The 16839-nt window shown below is 44.5% G+C and overlaps 1 protein-coding gene across 1 annotated transcript in view; it reads left to right on the top strand.

Annotated features, from left to right (window-relative positions):
- The window catches only part of LOC134965102 (immunoglobulin superfamily member 1-like), a 240861-nt gene that overhangs the window by 195488 nt on the left and 28534 nt on the right, over positions 1 to 16839 (top strand). The window contains exons 2-3 of the mRNA XM_063941650.1: positions 12056 to 12091; positions 15980 to 16258. Coding sequence (XP_063797720.1) covers positions 12056 to 12091; positions 15980 to 16258 — 315 coding nt within the window. The remainder of the gene's footprint in view (positions 1 to 12055; positions 12092 to 15979; positions 16259 to 16839) is intronic.

Raw genomic sequence — 16839 nt, 5'->3', positions numbered from 1 at the left:
CTCCCTTATACGTCACCTGCAGCGCATTCATAATAAGTCAGTGACAAGTTCAAAAACTTTGGGCGACAGCGGAAGCAGTCCACTGACCAGTAAATCCCTTCCTCTTGTAACCAAGCTCCTGCAAACCACCCCACCAACTCCCTCAGTGTCAATTTCCTCCTTCCCCAGGAATGCCAATAGTCCTGCAGGCCATGTCACTGGCAATTCTGACGAGTCCTCTCCTGCCTGGGATTCCTCCGATGCATCCTTGCGTGTAACGCCTACTGCTGCTGGCGCTGCTGTTGTTGCTGCTGGGAGTCGATGGTCATCCCAGAGGGGAAGTCGTAAGCCCACTTGTACTACTTCCAGTAAGCAATTGACTGTCCAACAGTCCTTTGCGAGGAAGATGAAATATCACAGCAGTCATCCTGCTGCAAAGCGGATAACTGAGGCCTTGACAACTATGTTGGTGTTAGACGTGCGTCCGGTATCCGCCGTTAGTTCACAGGGAACTAGACAATTTATTGAGGCAGTGTGCCCCCGTTACCAAATACCATCTAGGTTCCACTTCTCTAGGCAGGCGATACCGAGAATGTACACGGACGTCAGAAAAAGACTCACCAGTGTCCTAAAAAATGCAGTTGTACCCAATGTCCACTTAACCACGGACATGTGGACAAGTGGAGCAGGGCAGGGTCAGGACTATATGACTGTGACAGCCCACTGGGTAGATGTATGGACTCCCGCCGCAAGAACAGCAGCGGCGGCACCAGTAGCAGCATCTCGCAAACGCCAACTCTTTCCTAGGCAGGCTACGCTTTGTATCACCGCTTTCCAGAATACGCACACAGCTGAAAACCTCTTACGGCAACTGAGGAAAATCATCGCGGAATGGCTTACCCCAATTGGACTCTCCTGTGGATTTGTGGCATCGGACAACGCCAGCAATATTGTGTGTGCATTAAATATGGGCAAATTCCAGCACGTCCCATGTTTTGCACATACCTTGAATTTGGTGGTGCAGAATTTTTAAAAAAACGACAGGGGCATGCAAGAGATGCTGTCGGTGGCCAGAAGAATTGCGGGACACTTTCGGCGTACAGGCACCACGTACAGAAGACTGGAGCACCACCAAAAACTACTGAACCTGCCCTGCCATCATCTGAAGCAAGAAGTGGTAACGAGGTGGAATTCAACCCTCTATATGCTTCAGAGGTTGGAGGAGCAGCAAAAGGCCATTCAAGCCTATACAATTGAGCACGATATAGGAGGTGGAATGCACCTGTCTCAAGTGCAGTGGAGAATGATTTCAACGTTGTGCAAGGTTCTGATGCCCTTTGAACTTGCCACACGTGAAGTCAGTTCAGACACTGCCAGCCTGAGTCAGGTCATTCCCCTCATCAGGCTTTTGCAGAAGAAGCTGGAGACATTGAAGGAGGAGCTAACACGGAGCGATTCCGCTAGGCATGTGGGACTTGTGGATGGAGCCCTTAATTCGCTTAACAAGGATTCACGGGTGGTCAATCTGTTGAAATCAGAGCACTACATTTTGGCCACCGTGCTCGATCCTAGATTTAAAGCCTACCTTGGATCTCTCTTTCCGGCAGACACAAGTCTGCTGGGGTTGAAAGACCTGCTGGTGAGAAAATTGTCAAGTCAAGCGGAACGCGACCTGTCAACATCTCCTCCTTCACATTCTCCCGCAACTGGGGGTGCGAGGAAAAGGCTCAGAATTCCGAGCCCACCCGCTGGCGGTGATGCAGGGCAGTCTGGAGCGACTGCTGATGCTGACATCTGGTCCGGACTGAAGGACCTGACAACGATTACGGACATGTCGTCTACTGTCACTGCATATGATTCTCTCACCATTGAAAGAATGGTGGAGGATTATATGAGTGACCGCATCCAAGTAGGCACGTCACACAGTCCGTACTTATACTGGCAGGAAAAAGAGGCAATTTGGAGGCCCTTGCACAAACTGGCTTTATTCTACCTAAGTTGCCCTCCCACAAGTGTGTACTCCGAAAGAGTGTTTAGTGCCGCCGCTCACCTTGTCAGCAATCGGCGTACGAGGTTACATCCAGAAAATGTGGAGAAGATGATGTTCATTAAAATGAATTATAATCAATTCCTCCGTGGAGACATTGACCAGCAGCAATTGCCTCCACAAAGTACACAGGGAGCTGAGATGGTGGATTCCAGTGGGGACGAATTGATAATCTGTGAGGAGGGGGATGTACACGGTGATATATCGGAGGATGATGATGAGGTGGACATCTTGCCTCTGTAGAGCCAGTTTGTGCAAGGAGAGATTAATTGCTTCTTTTTTGGTGGGGGTCCAAACCAACCCGTCATTTCAGTCACAGTCGTGTGGCAGACCCTGTCACTGAAATGATGGGTTGGTTAAAGTGTGCATGTCCTGTTTATACAACATAAGGGTGGGTGGGAGGGCCCAAGGACAATTCCATCTTGCACCTCTTTTTTCTTTAATTTTTCTTTGCGTCATGTGCTGTTTGGGGAGGGTTTTTTGGAAGGGACATCCTGCGTGACACTGCAGTGCCACTCCTAGATGGGCCCGGTGTTTGTGTCGGCCACTAGGGTCGCTTATCTTACTCACACAGCTACCTCATTGCGCCTCTTTTTTTCTTTGCGTCATGTGCTGTTTGGGGAGGGTTTTTTGGAAGGGACATCCTGCGTGACACTGCAGTGCCACTCCTAGATGGGCCCGGTGTTTGTGTCGGCCACTAGGGTCGCTTATCTTACTCACACAGCTACCTCATTGCGCCTCTTTTTTTCTTTGCGTCATGTGCTGTTTGGGGAGGGTTTTTTGGAAGGGACATCCTGCATGACACTGCAGTGACACTCCTAGATGGGCCCGGTGTTTGTGTCGGCCACTAGGGTCGCTTAGCTTAGTCATCCAGCGACCTAGGTGCAAATTTTAGGACTAAAAATAATATTGTGAGGTGTGAGGTATTCAGAATAGACTGAAAATGAGTGTAAATTATGGTTTTTGAGGTTAATAATACTTTGGGATCAAAATGACCCCCAAATTCTATGATTTAAGCTGTTTTTTAGTGTTTTTTGAAAAAAACACCCGAATCCAAAACACACCCGAATCCGACAAAAAAAATTCGGTTAGGTTTTGCCAAAACGCGGTCGAACCCAAAACACGGCCGCGGAACCAAACCCAAAACCAAAACACAAAACCCGAAAAATTTCCGGCGCTCATCTCTACTAGAAACCTGTCTGTCAACCCATGTTATTTATGATCCATTCCAGTCAGGATTCTGGAAAAGACATAGCAATGAAACAGACCTGGTATGTGTGCTTAATGATCTTCTAATGGCGGGAGACATAGGTGACTGTTCAATCTTAATCCTTCTGGATCTCTCTGCAGTATTTGACACTGTGGACCATGGGATTTTAATGAAGTGCCTGAAGAATTTCTTTGTACTGGATGGCAAAGTCATTAGCTGGGTCAAATCATTTCTCATTGGCAGGTCACAGAGAGTTTTTTCTGGAGTATACTCATCATCACCAGTGCCACTGACATGTGGTGTCCCTCAGGGTTCTATACTATTGCAGTATACATGCTACCACTATGTGAAATAATCAGACGTCATGGCCTGGTCTACCACTGCTATGCAGATGATAAACAACTGTAACTGTCCTTTGCTCCAGGTACTGAGAACCAAATAACAACCCAAAATGGCTGTCAAGCTCAGCTTCAGGGCTAGATGAGTTCCAGTTGCCTGCGACTGAATCCTGATAAAACAGAGGGGGTCATTCCGAGTTGTTCGCTCGGAAAATTTCTTTGCATCGCAGCGATTTTCCGCTTAGTGCGCATGCGCAATGTCCGCATTGCGACTGCGCCAAGTAAATTTGCTATGCAGTTAGGAATTTTACTCACGGTTTTTTCTTCGTTCTGGTGATCGTAATGTGATTGACAGGAAGTGGGTGTTTCTGGGAGGAAACTGGCCGTTTTATGGGAGTGTGTGAAAAAACGCTACCGTTTCTGGGAAAAACGCGGGAGTGGCTGGAGAAACGGAGGAGTGTCTGGGCGAACGCTGGGTGTGTTTGTGACGTCAAACCAGGAACGACAAGCACTGAACTGATCGCAGATGCCGAGTAAGTCTCGAGTTACTCAGAAACTGCACAGAGATGTCTTATCGCAATATTGCGAATCTTTCGTTCGCAATTTTAAGAAGCTAAGATTCACTCCCAGTAGGCGGCGGCTTAGCGTGTGCAAAGCTGCTAAAAGCAGCTTGCGAGCGAACAACGCGGAATGACCCCCAGAGGTCCTTATGATAGGTCACAGGACAAAACTGCAGCATAGCCTGCAAGACTGCAGCACAGCCAAGTGTAACTACAAAACACTGAACATGTGCAGAATCTTGGTGGTGCCCTGGATAGTGGCCTGACACTTCAGATCTCAGCCACAATTAAATCCTCATTCTTTCATCTGAAAAACATAGCCAGAATCAAGCAATTAATTCCCTCTAAAGTAGTGATGAGCGGGTTCGGTTCCTCGGAAACCGAACCCCCCCGAACTTCACCCTTTTTACACGGGTCCGGCCATACTCGGATTCTCCCGTATGGCTCGGTTAACCCGAGCGCGCCCGAACGTCATCATCCCGCTGTCGGATTCTCGCGAGATTCGGATTCTATATAAGCAGCCGCGCGTCGCCGCCATTTTCACTCGTGCATTGGAAATGTTAGGGAGAGGACGTGGCTGGCGTCCTCTCCGTTTATTGTTGAACTTGATTGTGCTTTATTGCTTAATTGTGGGGAGGACTGGGGAGCAGCTGTATAATATAGGAGGAGTACAGTGCAGAGTTTTGCTGATCAGTGACCACCAGTTTTATCCGTTCTCTGCCTGAAAAAAACGCTCCTTATCTGTGCTCAGTGTGCTGCATATATCTGTGCTCACACTGCTTACTTGTGGGGACTGGGGAGCAGCTGTACTATATAGCAGGAGTACAGTGCAGAGTTTTGCTGACAGTGACCACCAGTATACGTTGTCTGCCTGAAAAACACTCCATATCTGTGCTCAGTGTGCTGCTTTATTGTGGGGACTGGGGACCACCAGTATAATAAATATAGGAGGAGTACAGTGCAGAGTTTTGCTGACCAGTGACCACCAGTATACGTTGTCTGCCTGAAAAACACTCCATATCTGTGCTGCATTGTAGACAGTATATAGTAGGAGTACAGTGCATAATTTTGCTGACCACCAGTATATAATATATAGCATTACGGTACAGTAGGCCACTGCTGTACCTACCTCTGTGTCGTCAAGTATACTATCCATCCATACCTGTGGTGCATTTCAGTTTTGCACAGTTTGCTGACCACCAGTATATAATATATATAGCAGTACGGTACAGTAGGCCACTGCTGTACCTACCTCTGTGTCGTCAAGTATACTATCCATCCATACCTGTGGTGCATTTCATTTTTGCACAGTTTGCTGACCACCAGTATATAATATATATAGCAGTACGGTACAGTAGGCCACTGCTGTACCTACCTCTGTGTCGTCAAGTATACTGTCCATCCATACCTGTGGTGCATTTCAGTTTTGCACAGTTTGCTGACCACCAGTATATAATATATATAGCAGTACGGTACAGTAGGCCACTGCTGTACCTACCTCTGTGTCGTCAAGTATACTATCCATCCATACCTGTGGTGCATTTCATTTTTGCACAGTTTGCTGACCACCAGTATATAATATATATAGCAGTACGGTACAGTAGGCCACTGCTGTACCTACCTCTGTGTCGTCAAGTATACTATCCATCCATACCTGTGGTGCATTTCAGTTTTGCACAGTTTGCTGACCACCAGTATATAATATATATAGCAGTACGGTACAGTAGGCCACTGCTGTACCTACCTCTGTGTCGTCAAGTATACTGTCCATCCATACCTGTGGTGCATTTCAGTTTTGCACAGTTTGCTGACCACCAGTATATAATATATATAGCAGTACGGTACAGTAGGCCACTGCTGTACCTACCTCTGTGTCGTCAAGTATACTATCCATCCATACCTGTGGTGCATTTCAGTTTTGCACAGTTTGCTGACCATCAGTATATAATATATAGCAGTACGGTACAGTAGGCCACTGCTCTACCTACCTCTGTGTCGTCAACTATACTATCCATCCATACCTGTGGTGCATTTCAGTTGTGCACAGTATATATAGTAGTAGGCCATTGCTATTGATACTGGCATATAATTCCACACATTAAAAAATGGAGAACAAAAATGTGGAGGTTAAAATAGGGAAAGATCAAGATCCACTTCCACCTCGTGCTGAAGCTGCTGCCACTAGTCATGGCCGAGACGATGAAATGCCATCAACGTCGTCTGCCAAGGCCGATGCCCAATGTCATAGTAGAGAGCATGTAAAATCCAAAAAACAAAAGTTCAGTAAAATGACCCAAAAATCAAAGTTGAAAGCGTCTGATGAGAAGCGTAAACTTGCCAATATGCCGTTTATGACACGGAGTGGCAAGGAACGGCTGAGGCCCTGGCCTATGTTCATGGCTAGTGGTTCAGATTCACATGAGGATGGAAGCACTCATCCTCTCGCTAGAAAAATGAAAAGACTTAAGCTGGCAAAAGCACAGCAAAGAACTGTGCGTTCTTCTAAATCACAAATCCCCAAGGAGAGTCCAATTGTGTCGGTTGCGATGCCTGACCTTCCCAACACTGGACAGGAAGAGCTTGCGCCTTCCACCATTTGCATGCTCCCTGCAAGTGCTGGAAGGAGCACCCGCAGTCCAGTTCCTGATAATCAAATTGAAGATGTCACTGTTGAAGTACACCAGGATGAGGATATGGGTGTTGCTGTCGCTGGGGAGGAAATTGACAAGGAGGATTCTGATGGTGAGGTGGTTTGTTTAAGTCAGGCACCCGGGGAGACACCTGTTGTCCGTGGGACGAATATGGCCATTGACATGCCTGGTCAAAATACAAAAAAAATCAGCTCTTCGGTGTGGAATTATTTCAACACAAATGCGGACAACAGGTGTCAAGCCGTGTGTTGCCTTTGTCAAGCTGTAATAAGTAGGGGTAAGGACGTTAACCACCTCGGAACATCCTCCCTTATACGTCACCTAGACCGCATTCATCAGAAGTCAGTGACAAGTTCAAAAACATTGGGTGACAGCGGAAGGAGTCTACTGACAACTAAATCCCTTCCTCTTGTAACCAAGCTCCTGCAAACCACACCACCAACTCCCTCAGTGTAAATGTCCTCCTTACCCAGGAAAGCTAATAGTCCTGCAGGCCATGTCACTGTCAAGTCTGATGAGTCATCTCCTGCCTGGGATTCCTCCGATGCATCCTTGAGTGTAACGCCTACTGCTGCTGGCGCTGCTGTTGTTGCTGCTGGGAGTCGATCGTCATCCCAGAGGGGAAGTCGGAAGACCACTTGTACTACTTCCAGTAAGCAATTGACTGTCCAACAGTCCTTTGCGAGGAAGATGAAATATCACAGCAGTCATCCTGCTGCAAAGCAGATAACTCAGGCCTTGGCAGCCTGGGCAGTGAGAAACGTGGTTCCGGTATCCACCGTTAATTCAGAGGCAACTAGAGACTTGATTGAGGTACTGTGTCCCCGGTACCAAATACCATCTAGGTTCCATTTCTCTAGGCAGGCGATACCGAAAGTGTACACAGACCTCAGAAAAAGAGTCACCAGTGTCCTAAAAAATGCAGTTGTACCCAATGTCCACTTAACCACGGACATATGGACAAGTGGAGCAGGGCAGACTCAGGACTATATGACTGTGACAGCCCACTGGGTAGATGTTCTTGCCTCCCGCAGCAAGAACAGCAGCGATGGCACCAGTAGCAGCATCTCGCAAACGCCAACTCGTTCCTAGGCAGGCTACGCTTTGTATCACCGCTTTCCAGAAGAGGCACACAGCTGACAACCTCTTACGGAAACTGAGGAAGATCATCGCAGAATGGCTTACCCCAATTGGACTCTCCTGGGGATTTCTGACATCGGACAATGCCAGCAATATTGTGCGTGCATTACATCTGGGCAAATTCCAGCACGTCCCATGTTTTGCACATACATTGAATTTGGTGGTGCAGAATTATTTAAAAAATGACAGGGGCGTGCAAGAGATTCTGTCGGTGGCCCGAAGAATTGCGGGCCACTTTCGGCATTCAGCCACCGCGTGCCGAAGACTGGAGCACCAGCAAACATTCCTGAACCTGCCCTGCCATCATCTGAAGCAAGAGGTGGTAACGAGGTGGAATTCAACCCTCTATATGCTTCAGAGGATGGAGGAGCAGCAAAAGGCCATTCAAGCCTATACATCTGCCCACGATATAGGCAAAGGAGGGGGAATGCACCTGACTCAAGCGCAGTGGAGAATGATTTCAACATTGTGCAAGGTTCTGCAACCCTTTGAACTTGCCTCACGTGAAGTCAGTTCAGACACTGCCAGCCTGAGTCAGGTCATTCCCCTCATCAGGCTTTTGCAGAAGAAGCTGGAGACATTGAAGGAGGAGCTAAAACAGAGCGATTCCGCTAGGCATGTGGGACTTGTGGATGGAGCCCGTAATTCGCTTAACCAGGATTCACAGGTGGTCAATCTGTTGAAATCAGAGCACTACATTTTGGCCACCGTGCTCGATCCTAGATTTAAAACTACGTTGTATCTCTCTTTCCGGCAGACACAAGTCTGCAGAGGTTCAAAGACCTGCTGGTGAGAAAATTGTCAAGTCAAGCGGAACGTGACCCGTCAACATCTCCTCCTTCACATTCTCCCACAACTGGGGGTGCGAGGAAAAGGCTAAGAATTCCGAGCCCACCCGCTGGTGGTGATGCAGGGCAGTCTGGAGCGAGTGCTGACATCTGGTCCGGACTGAAGGACCTGCCAACAATTACTGACATGTCGTCTACTGTCACTGCATATGATTCTCTCACCATTGAAAGAATGGTGGAGGATTATATGAGTGACCGCATCCAAGTAGGCACGTCAGACAGTCCGTACGTATACTGGCAGGAAAAAGAGGCAATTTGGAGGCCCTTGCACAAACTGGCTTTATTCTACCTAAGTTGCCCTCCCTCCAGTGTGTACTCCGAAAGAGTGTTTAGTGCAGCCGCTCACCTTGTCAGCAATCGGCGTACGAGGTTACTTCCAGAAAATGTGGAGATGATGTTCATCAAAATGAATTATAATCAATTCCTCCGTGGAGACATTCACCAGCAGCAATTGCCTCCAGAAAGTACACAGGGACCTGAGATGGTGGATTCCAGTGGGGACGAATTAATAATCTGTGAGGAGGGGGATGTACACAGTGAAAGGGGTGAGGAATCGGAGCATGATGATGAGGTGGACATCTTGCCTCTGTAGAGCCAGTTTGTGCAAGGAGAGATTGATTGCTTCTTTTTTTGGTGGGGGCCCAAACCAACCAGTCATTTCAGTCACAGTTGTGTGGCAGACCCTGTCGCTGAAATGATGGGTTCGTTAAAGTGTGCATGTCCTGTTTATACAACATAAGGGTGGGTAGGAGGGCCCAAGGACAATTCCATCTTGCACCTCTTTTTTCTTTCATTTTTCTTTGCATCATGTGCTGTTTGGGGACAATATTTTTGAAGTGCCATCCTGCCTGACACTGCAGTGCCACTCCTAGATGGGCCAGGTGTTTGTGTCGGCCACTTGTGTCGCTTAGCTTAGTCACACAGCGACCTTGGTGCGCCTCTTTTTTTCTTTGCATCATGTGCTGTTTGGAGACTATTTTTTTGAAGTGCCATCCTGCCTGACACTGCAGTGCCACTCCTAGATGGGCCAGGTGTTTGTGTCGGCCACTTGTGTCGCTTAGCTTAGTCACACAGCGACCTTGGTGCGCCTCTTTTTTTCTTTGCATCATGTGCTGTTTGGGGACAATTTTTTTGAAGTGCCATCCTGCCTGATACTGCAGTGCCACTCCTAGATGGGCCAGGTGTTATTGTCGGCCACTTGGGTCGCTTAGCTTAGCCATCCAGCGACCTCGGTGCAAATTTTAGGACTAAAAATAATATTGTGAGGTGTGAGGTGTTCAGAATAGACTGAAAATGAGTGGAAATTATGGTTATTGAGGTTAATAATACTATGGGATCAAAATGACCCCCAAATTCTATGATTTAAGCTGTTTTTGAGGATTTTTTGTAAAAAAAAAAAACGATTTCAAAACACACCCGAATCCGACAAAAATTTTTCAGGGAGGTTTTGCCAAAACGCGTCCGAATCTAAAACACGGCCGCGGAACCGAATCCAAAACCAAAACACAAAACCCGAAAAATGTCCGGTGCACATCAGTACTCTAAAGATCTTCCTAAAGTCATACATACATTTGTATCATCATGCCAAGACTACTGCAATGCCCTCTAACTTGGTCTCCCAGCAAAGTAATTGCACCGCTTGCAGATGATACAAAATGCAGCTGCCAGGCTGTTAATCAGCCACATAACATTCATATTCTACTCCCTTCGATGGCTACTTGTAAGATGGTGACTTGTTTTCAGTATTGGCTTACTTATGTTCAAAGCCCTATATGACCAGGACACAAGGCACTTAAAGCTGCCTCTAATTCCTAACTGCCCCACTTGATCACTGCGATCTGTACATGAAGGATTATTAACAGTACCTAGAATCTCCTAGAATTCATCTGGGGGTAGAGCTTTCAGCTTTGTGGCTCTGACTCTATGGAACTCTCTACCCCGCACAGTTTGAGAAGCTTCCACTCTAGAATCCTTCAAACATAAACTCGAGACTTACCTATTTACGCAAACATTTCACTAATATTCACTGTTAAGCCTGTTCTGTATTTTGTGCTGTAAAGGCAAATGTAAATCACTTTGAGTCCTATTAAATAACGTTATTGTTATTATTATTACTATTATTATTATTATTATTAATATTATATGTGAATTGGGAATACTGCGTGGCATAATGTATACTGGCAGCCCTACAATGTGACATTATGTAAACTAGGGAACTATGGATGTTTTATAAAATAAATTAGGTTACTACTATACTATGGTCCATAATATTAACTAAGATACTACTTTGGTTCAGAAAATGTACTAGGGCATTATCTTGGTGTATAAAATTAACAGCTGCTGCAGAGAGGTATCTCTCAAGAAGCACTGGGACAGGGGCGCCGTCAATATGTTGCTATGGGGCCAACAAAGTTCTGGTTATGCCCCTGCACACAATCATTCCCCCGTTTAACAATATCATTTATTCAAATAAACTTGTTGGAGCATGTGTTCTTTGAACTCCAGACCCCTCCTTAGACCTTTTGCATTGGTACCCCAATACGGTCCCTAAATAAGCCTGCTATGTTCTTGGGCACATTTTAATATCTGCTAGAGCCACTGCAGCTCAGCATTGGAAATATCATTCCCCTTGTCCCTTTCTTTTTTCTGTACCCTCATTATAATGTTTTTGCTTATGCTTAATAAAAAAAAAAAAATCTGAAACACGTTCTTGGCACAGTTGGTTGATACCCTATGTTTTCAATATTGATGTTAAATGATATACTGTAGGAAGTGGAACTTGAAGTAGCAGCTGTCACCTCTTTCCTCTTGTTCTGAAGAAATGTATGTCATCTATCTATCTATCTATCTATCTATCTATCTATCTATCTATCTACCTATCCATTTTAGAAATGAGAACGTCTGTCTGTTTTTTTTGTTTGTTTGTCTGATTGTGATAAACTCTGAAACCACTGAACCAATTGCTATGCGTTTTAGGAATGTTTTAGGCTAAGTATCATCACGAGGTTGGGGGCGGGGCACCATGGGAAGGGGTCCCATGCACTGCTCTCGACAAGGCAGCAGCGCCAGGTGTACACACCTCAATAACAATCGATGAGAACATTGCGGCACATATCTACCAAAATCCGAAAACACTAGGTAACCAACTTCTGTTAGCACCAACTTCCACACACGTGGACGGGTACTGCAGCTAATACTATATACAGTAAGAATTTCATTTAATTTTGTTTCCCATATAATATATGACAATTTAATTCTAATATAAAAAAATTTACATTGCAGGTTTCATTCTGGGCATGAAACAATGTTTTGCGTATGGTAAGTATTGTTTGGAGTCAATTAACGGAAATATATATGAAAGAAAGGTTTCTTGCCTATTAGTCATGGCACTTAGAGTACTGTTTTCTTCTGTTCTCTCTTCTGTCTTTTTGGATGGCCACGCCTCCCATGACTAGGCCACTAATTTCTGTTGTATAGTGTAGAAAATATTCCTGTGACTTTCAGGATGTTGGCACCTGAATGACGACAAGCTCTGAATGTTAACTTTCAAGATGACATTCACAATGTTGACATTCATATACTGTCTACATTGCCAAAATGTTGACATAGCATTTTCAGGTGCTTATAGCACTAACCCTAAAAAGAAAATGGACTGTCGAAATTCACGATATTGATATTGTGTACATGTTGACATTGTAAATGTTGACAGTCAGACTTTGTCGACCTTCTGTTGTCGACATTCTTGATGTTGACATAACGGGGGATAGTCAATTGTTTGAAAAGTCAGTTGGGTGTCTGTTTTTCCTAATAGACAGGAAAAACAAACACCCGACCGACTTTTCAAATATTTGAATTCCCCCCAATGACTGCATACCAAATCAACGATGACCCATATTGTACCTGCCAGAAAATAAGAGCGGATTGTGCGCTTATAGCCAGGAGGACACACTACAAGTTAATAACTCCTTTCTGTAACATGTAAAGGATCATTTCAGGAAACTATGGTGCACTGCAAATAATGCATTAAATTAACACTGTTACTTGTTAGTCTGTCGTCTTTGCACCATTGCATCTTTATAAATGATTTAATTCTTGAGGAGATGTACTAAGCCTTGGAGATAGATAAAATGGAGAAAGATAAAGGGCCAGCGAATCAGCTCCTCAGCTGCCATGTTACAGGCTGTTTTTGAAGAAATGACATTTAGGAGCTGATTGATTGGTAGTTTATCTCTCTCCACTTTATCACTTTCCAAGGGCTAGATACAATAGGATGCGACTTTGGAAAATGTGCAATTTTTGCCGCAAATCGCACGTTTTCTGAAAATTGCATATGTAATAGGGTGCGGAAACATGCAAAATCGCATGTTTCCCGCAGTATATTGCATCCAGATGTTTTGCAAACATACAACTCGGGCAATGTAATAGGATGCATAATTGTTAGAGGGGAAATCGCAAGGTCAATTGGGGCTGTAAACATACACTTTTACCTGTCTGTTGGTTCGTGTTGGTTGCAGGTTTTTTATTTTTAAGCCCTGGGATACCTACTTGGAACAAAGAAGACTAATCTACATAGGATTAGGTGAGAATAAAATATTTATTTACAGGTACCCATGGACTCTACTTCACAAGGAGACCAAGTGGCTCCGTGGGACACTAGGTAAGTATGTGTAATTGTGTAAGTGCACATGTATGTTTAAATACATTTTTACTTTCACAGTGTGTGTGTCCTGTGTTTTTTTAAATATTTATTTAGTTGTGGAACTACAGGTACCAGTGAGCCATTTAATGCCCCATATGCTAGTACTTGTGGTTCTCCAAGTACCAGCATACGGGGAGACTTCAAAACAATGGGTGGTTGCAAACTAGCGCTGATTTAAAATAATAAAACTTTAAAACTAAAAAAACTTGAGGTTTTTATCTTCATCCAAAACTTCGTTCAGATGTTCTCCCGTTTATCAGAAAGACACTCACTTTATAATTCTGTCTCGCTTTCACATAAAGGTATCTTTCTGTCACCAAACATCGGGGGTACATTCATTTAAAACGAGCTGAACTCTTGGAATAATACTTACATTAGTGTCCTGTCTCGCGTGCACCAAAAGGTATCTTTTACATCCCTCACAGTGCGGGCGGCAGGAATCAGGCAGACCGGTGTTAAAAACACACGATTTTTTTATTCATCCGATACAGCAAACAGATGGTCAGATGTAGTATATAGTAACAACTTCAACGCGTTTCGGGGATCCCCTCCCCTTCCTCAAGAAGTAAGGTGTCTGCTCTGGTTATCCCAGATATATTTAAACTTCAAAAGGTCACATGATATATTCTGACCAATCATACACAGAAAAAAATGCACAGGTGTACATGTTAAACAATTAAAACTCCTATAACAGGTGTACATATTAGACGATTAAGACTCCTATGACAGGAATAACTTTCAAATAAGATATACAATGTTTTTTTCAACAAGGATTAGAAACATAAGAGCACAGAAGCAAAAGCATTACTGATCGCTTGGATCTAAAGTTCCTAATTCATAGATATAAATAGAAATGAACCTCACCCGGGTTCAAAAAAATTCAACATTCAGGGAACGAACAGCTCAGTGCCAAAAAGCAGAACTTAGTTTGATGCGCCCATATCGAGCGCTGAAGCACGGAAGATACAAGTGCTGTCTGTTTATCTGCAGCGCCGGAGGACACGCTGCGTGGTGAATGGAATAATACTACATGCCCATTAACGCGCTGTTGTATTGAGCTGAAATAGTTAGTTCCTAATGACGGGCTGTGCTAAAAGTGACGTGTCACGTAGATAAAAAAATTATAAAGTCACCTTTTGGCAAGTTGGCTATTCGATCCCTGAAAGGGGAAACAACTACACATGTTCACATATATAAATTATCTTCCAACATGAAACATTGTTATTAACCACGATGATCGCTGGACATAGAGATCTTCCTGTTGCTGTCCTTAGTGAAGCTGTGGTATCGAGCAAGTCTTATGTCCATGATTCGATATTGTTTGTCATACGGGGAGACTTGCTGGGACTTCTAGTTCCACAGCAAAAAAGACAATATTATTTTTTACAAACAATGGCTATACGCCTGGTACACACCACCCAGGGGTGCCAGGGACAACCTTGTGCTTCATCCGTGGCCCTTGGGTGACTGGAGGGGGGACCCACTTTATTTTAGGGGTCCCCACTCTCCTAAGGAACCCCAGCCAGGGGTGACTAGTTCGGAAGCTGTGATGCTGCGGCCGCAGGTACCTATATAAAAGTGACTCCTGGCTGTGCATCACCTTCCGGTACTTGTGGAGCCCGGTACTGGTTTTAAAATTATGGGTGACTCCCTACTTTTTTTGTTCCCCATATTTTTGGAACCAGTACCAGTCTAAGAGACAAGTGCTGGTTGTTTAAATATGGGTAACCCCTACTCAATTTTTTCTCCCTATTTTTGCAACCAGGACCGGCTCAAAGAACCCGGGGCTGGTTATGCTTTTGGGGGGGACCTGCACGTCGTTTTTTATTTTTTATTTTCAACTATTTCTTTACTTTTACAGTCAGAAGCAAGCACGGATCTCACTGATCTGTGCATGCTTCAGGCTAAGTGCAAAGTAATGAAAGCATGTACTAATAACCGCATGTTTTTATTACTAAAAACCACGTTTCCCTTTCTGAAAATCGCCAAAAATTGCATGTGAATTCTGTTTTAACCCTAAAAATTGCACCCTATTACATTTGTGATTTTTAGCTAAAAAATTCAAGTTTGAAACGTGCGATTTGATGCGATTTTTAGGAAACCTGAAAAATCGCATCCTGTTACATCTAGCCCCAAGGCTTAGTACATTTGGGAGGTAATTCCAAGTTGATCGCAGCAGGAATTTTTTTTAGCAGTTGGGCAAAACCATGTGCACTGCAGGGGAGGCAGATATAACATTTGCAGAGAGAGTTAGATTTGGGTGGGTTATTTTGTTTCTGTGCAGGGTAAATACTGGCTGCTTTATTTTTACACTGCAATTTAGATTGCAGATTGAACATACCACACCCAAATCTAACTCTCTCTGCACATGTTATATCTGCCTCCCCTGCAGTGCACATGGTTTTGTCCAACTGCTAACAAAATTCCTGCTGCGATCAACTCAGAATTACCCCCTTGGTCCATACAGTGGATATGCCTGACAATGTCCCCTTTACCTTTTATCCCAGGAAAACTTCACAAGCCAAATTTAGAAGTGCTCACAGATAATACAGATGATGTCATTATCATTGGTGAAACGGTACATTTCCATTGCACAAATTCATCTAATGCAGACAAGTTCTTCCTGACTAAAGAAACCAATAGTATCAATGTGACAAGAGAACAATTCGAATCAACGTTCGCTATTACAAATGTAAATAATAATGACTCCGGCCTGTACTCCTGCAAATACAGCTGCAATTCCGAAATCTCAGAACCCAGTGATCCTGTGGACATCTATGTGAGCAGTAAGTTGATAGCCTCCATATCATTGTTATTACATATACTGTATACAATGGAATAAAAACACACACACTTATGGGGGAAGTGTAATTAGAGGCTGAGTTTGTAACACTGAAGATTTCTCATCAATTTTGCTGCAGGATGTACATTTGTTAACCACTTAGCGGCCTAATATATTTTCCAAAAATGTGCCCAAAATTGTTTATTATTTTATTATCAGATCATAGAAATAATAGCTATGTATGTAAACCCAATTCAGTATAATTTTATTAACAAACTAGCATTTGCCTGCAGCTTCACTTGTGGGGATTTCTGTTATTGCTTAGCGGAACTAATTTTACAAAGGCAGTAGTGCTATCTGCAGCTGGGTCCACGGTTATCTTGACTAGTTTTCTGCGCCTAAGCACAACATGATTTATACCCCTTTCACACCGCACCAATAATCCAGTATCGACCCGGCATATTGCCGGGTCAACACGGGTCGGCGTGCGGTGTAAAAGGGGCCTTGCCGAAATCGCGGGTCGCCTGACCCGGCAATTCAACCCGGGTATAAAGCAGTGTTATACCCGGGTTGAATACCGGGTCA

The sequence above is a fragment of the Pseudophryne corroboree genome, chromosome 10, assembly GCF_028390025.1.
Source record: "Pseudophryne corroboree isolate aPseCor3 chromosome 10, aPseCor3.hap2, whole genome shotgun sequence".
NCBI classification, from domain to species: Eukaryota; Metazoa; Chordata; class Amphibia; order Anura; family Myobatrachidae; genus Pseudophryne; species Pseudophryne corroboree.
This window is presented reverse-complemented; position numbering and strand designations above follow the sequence as displayed.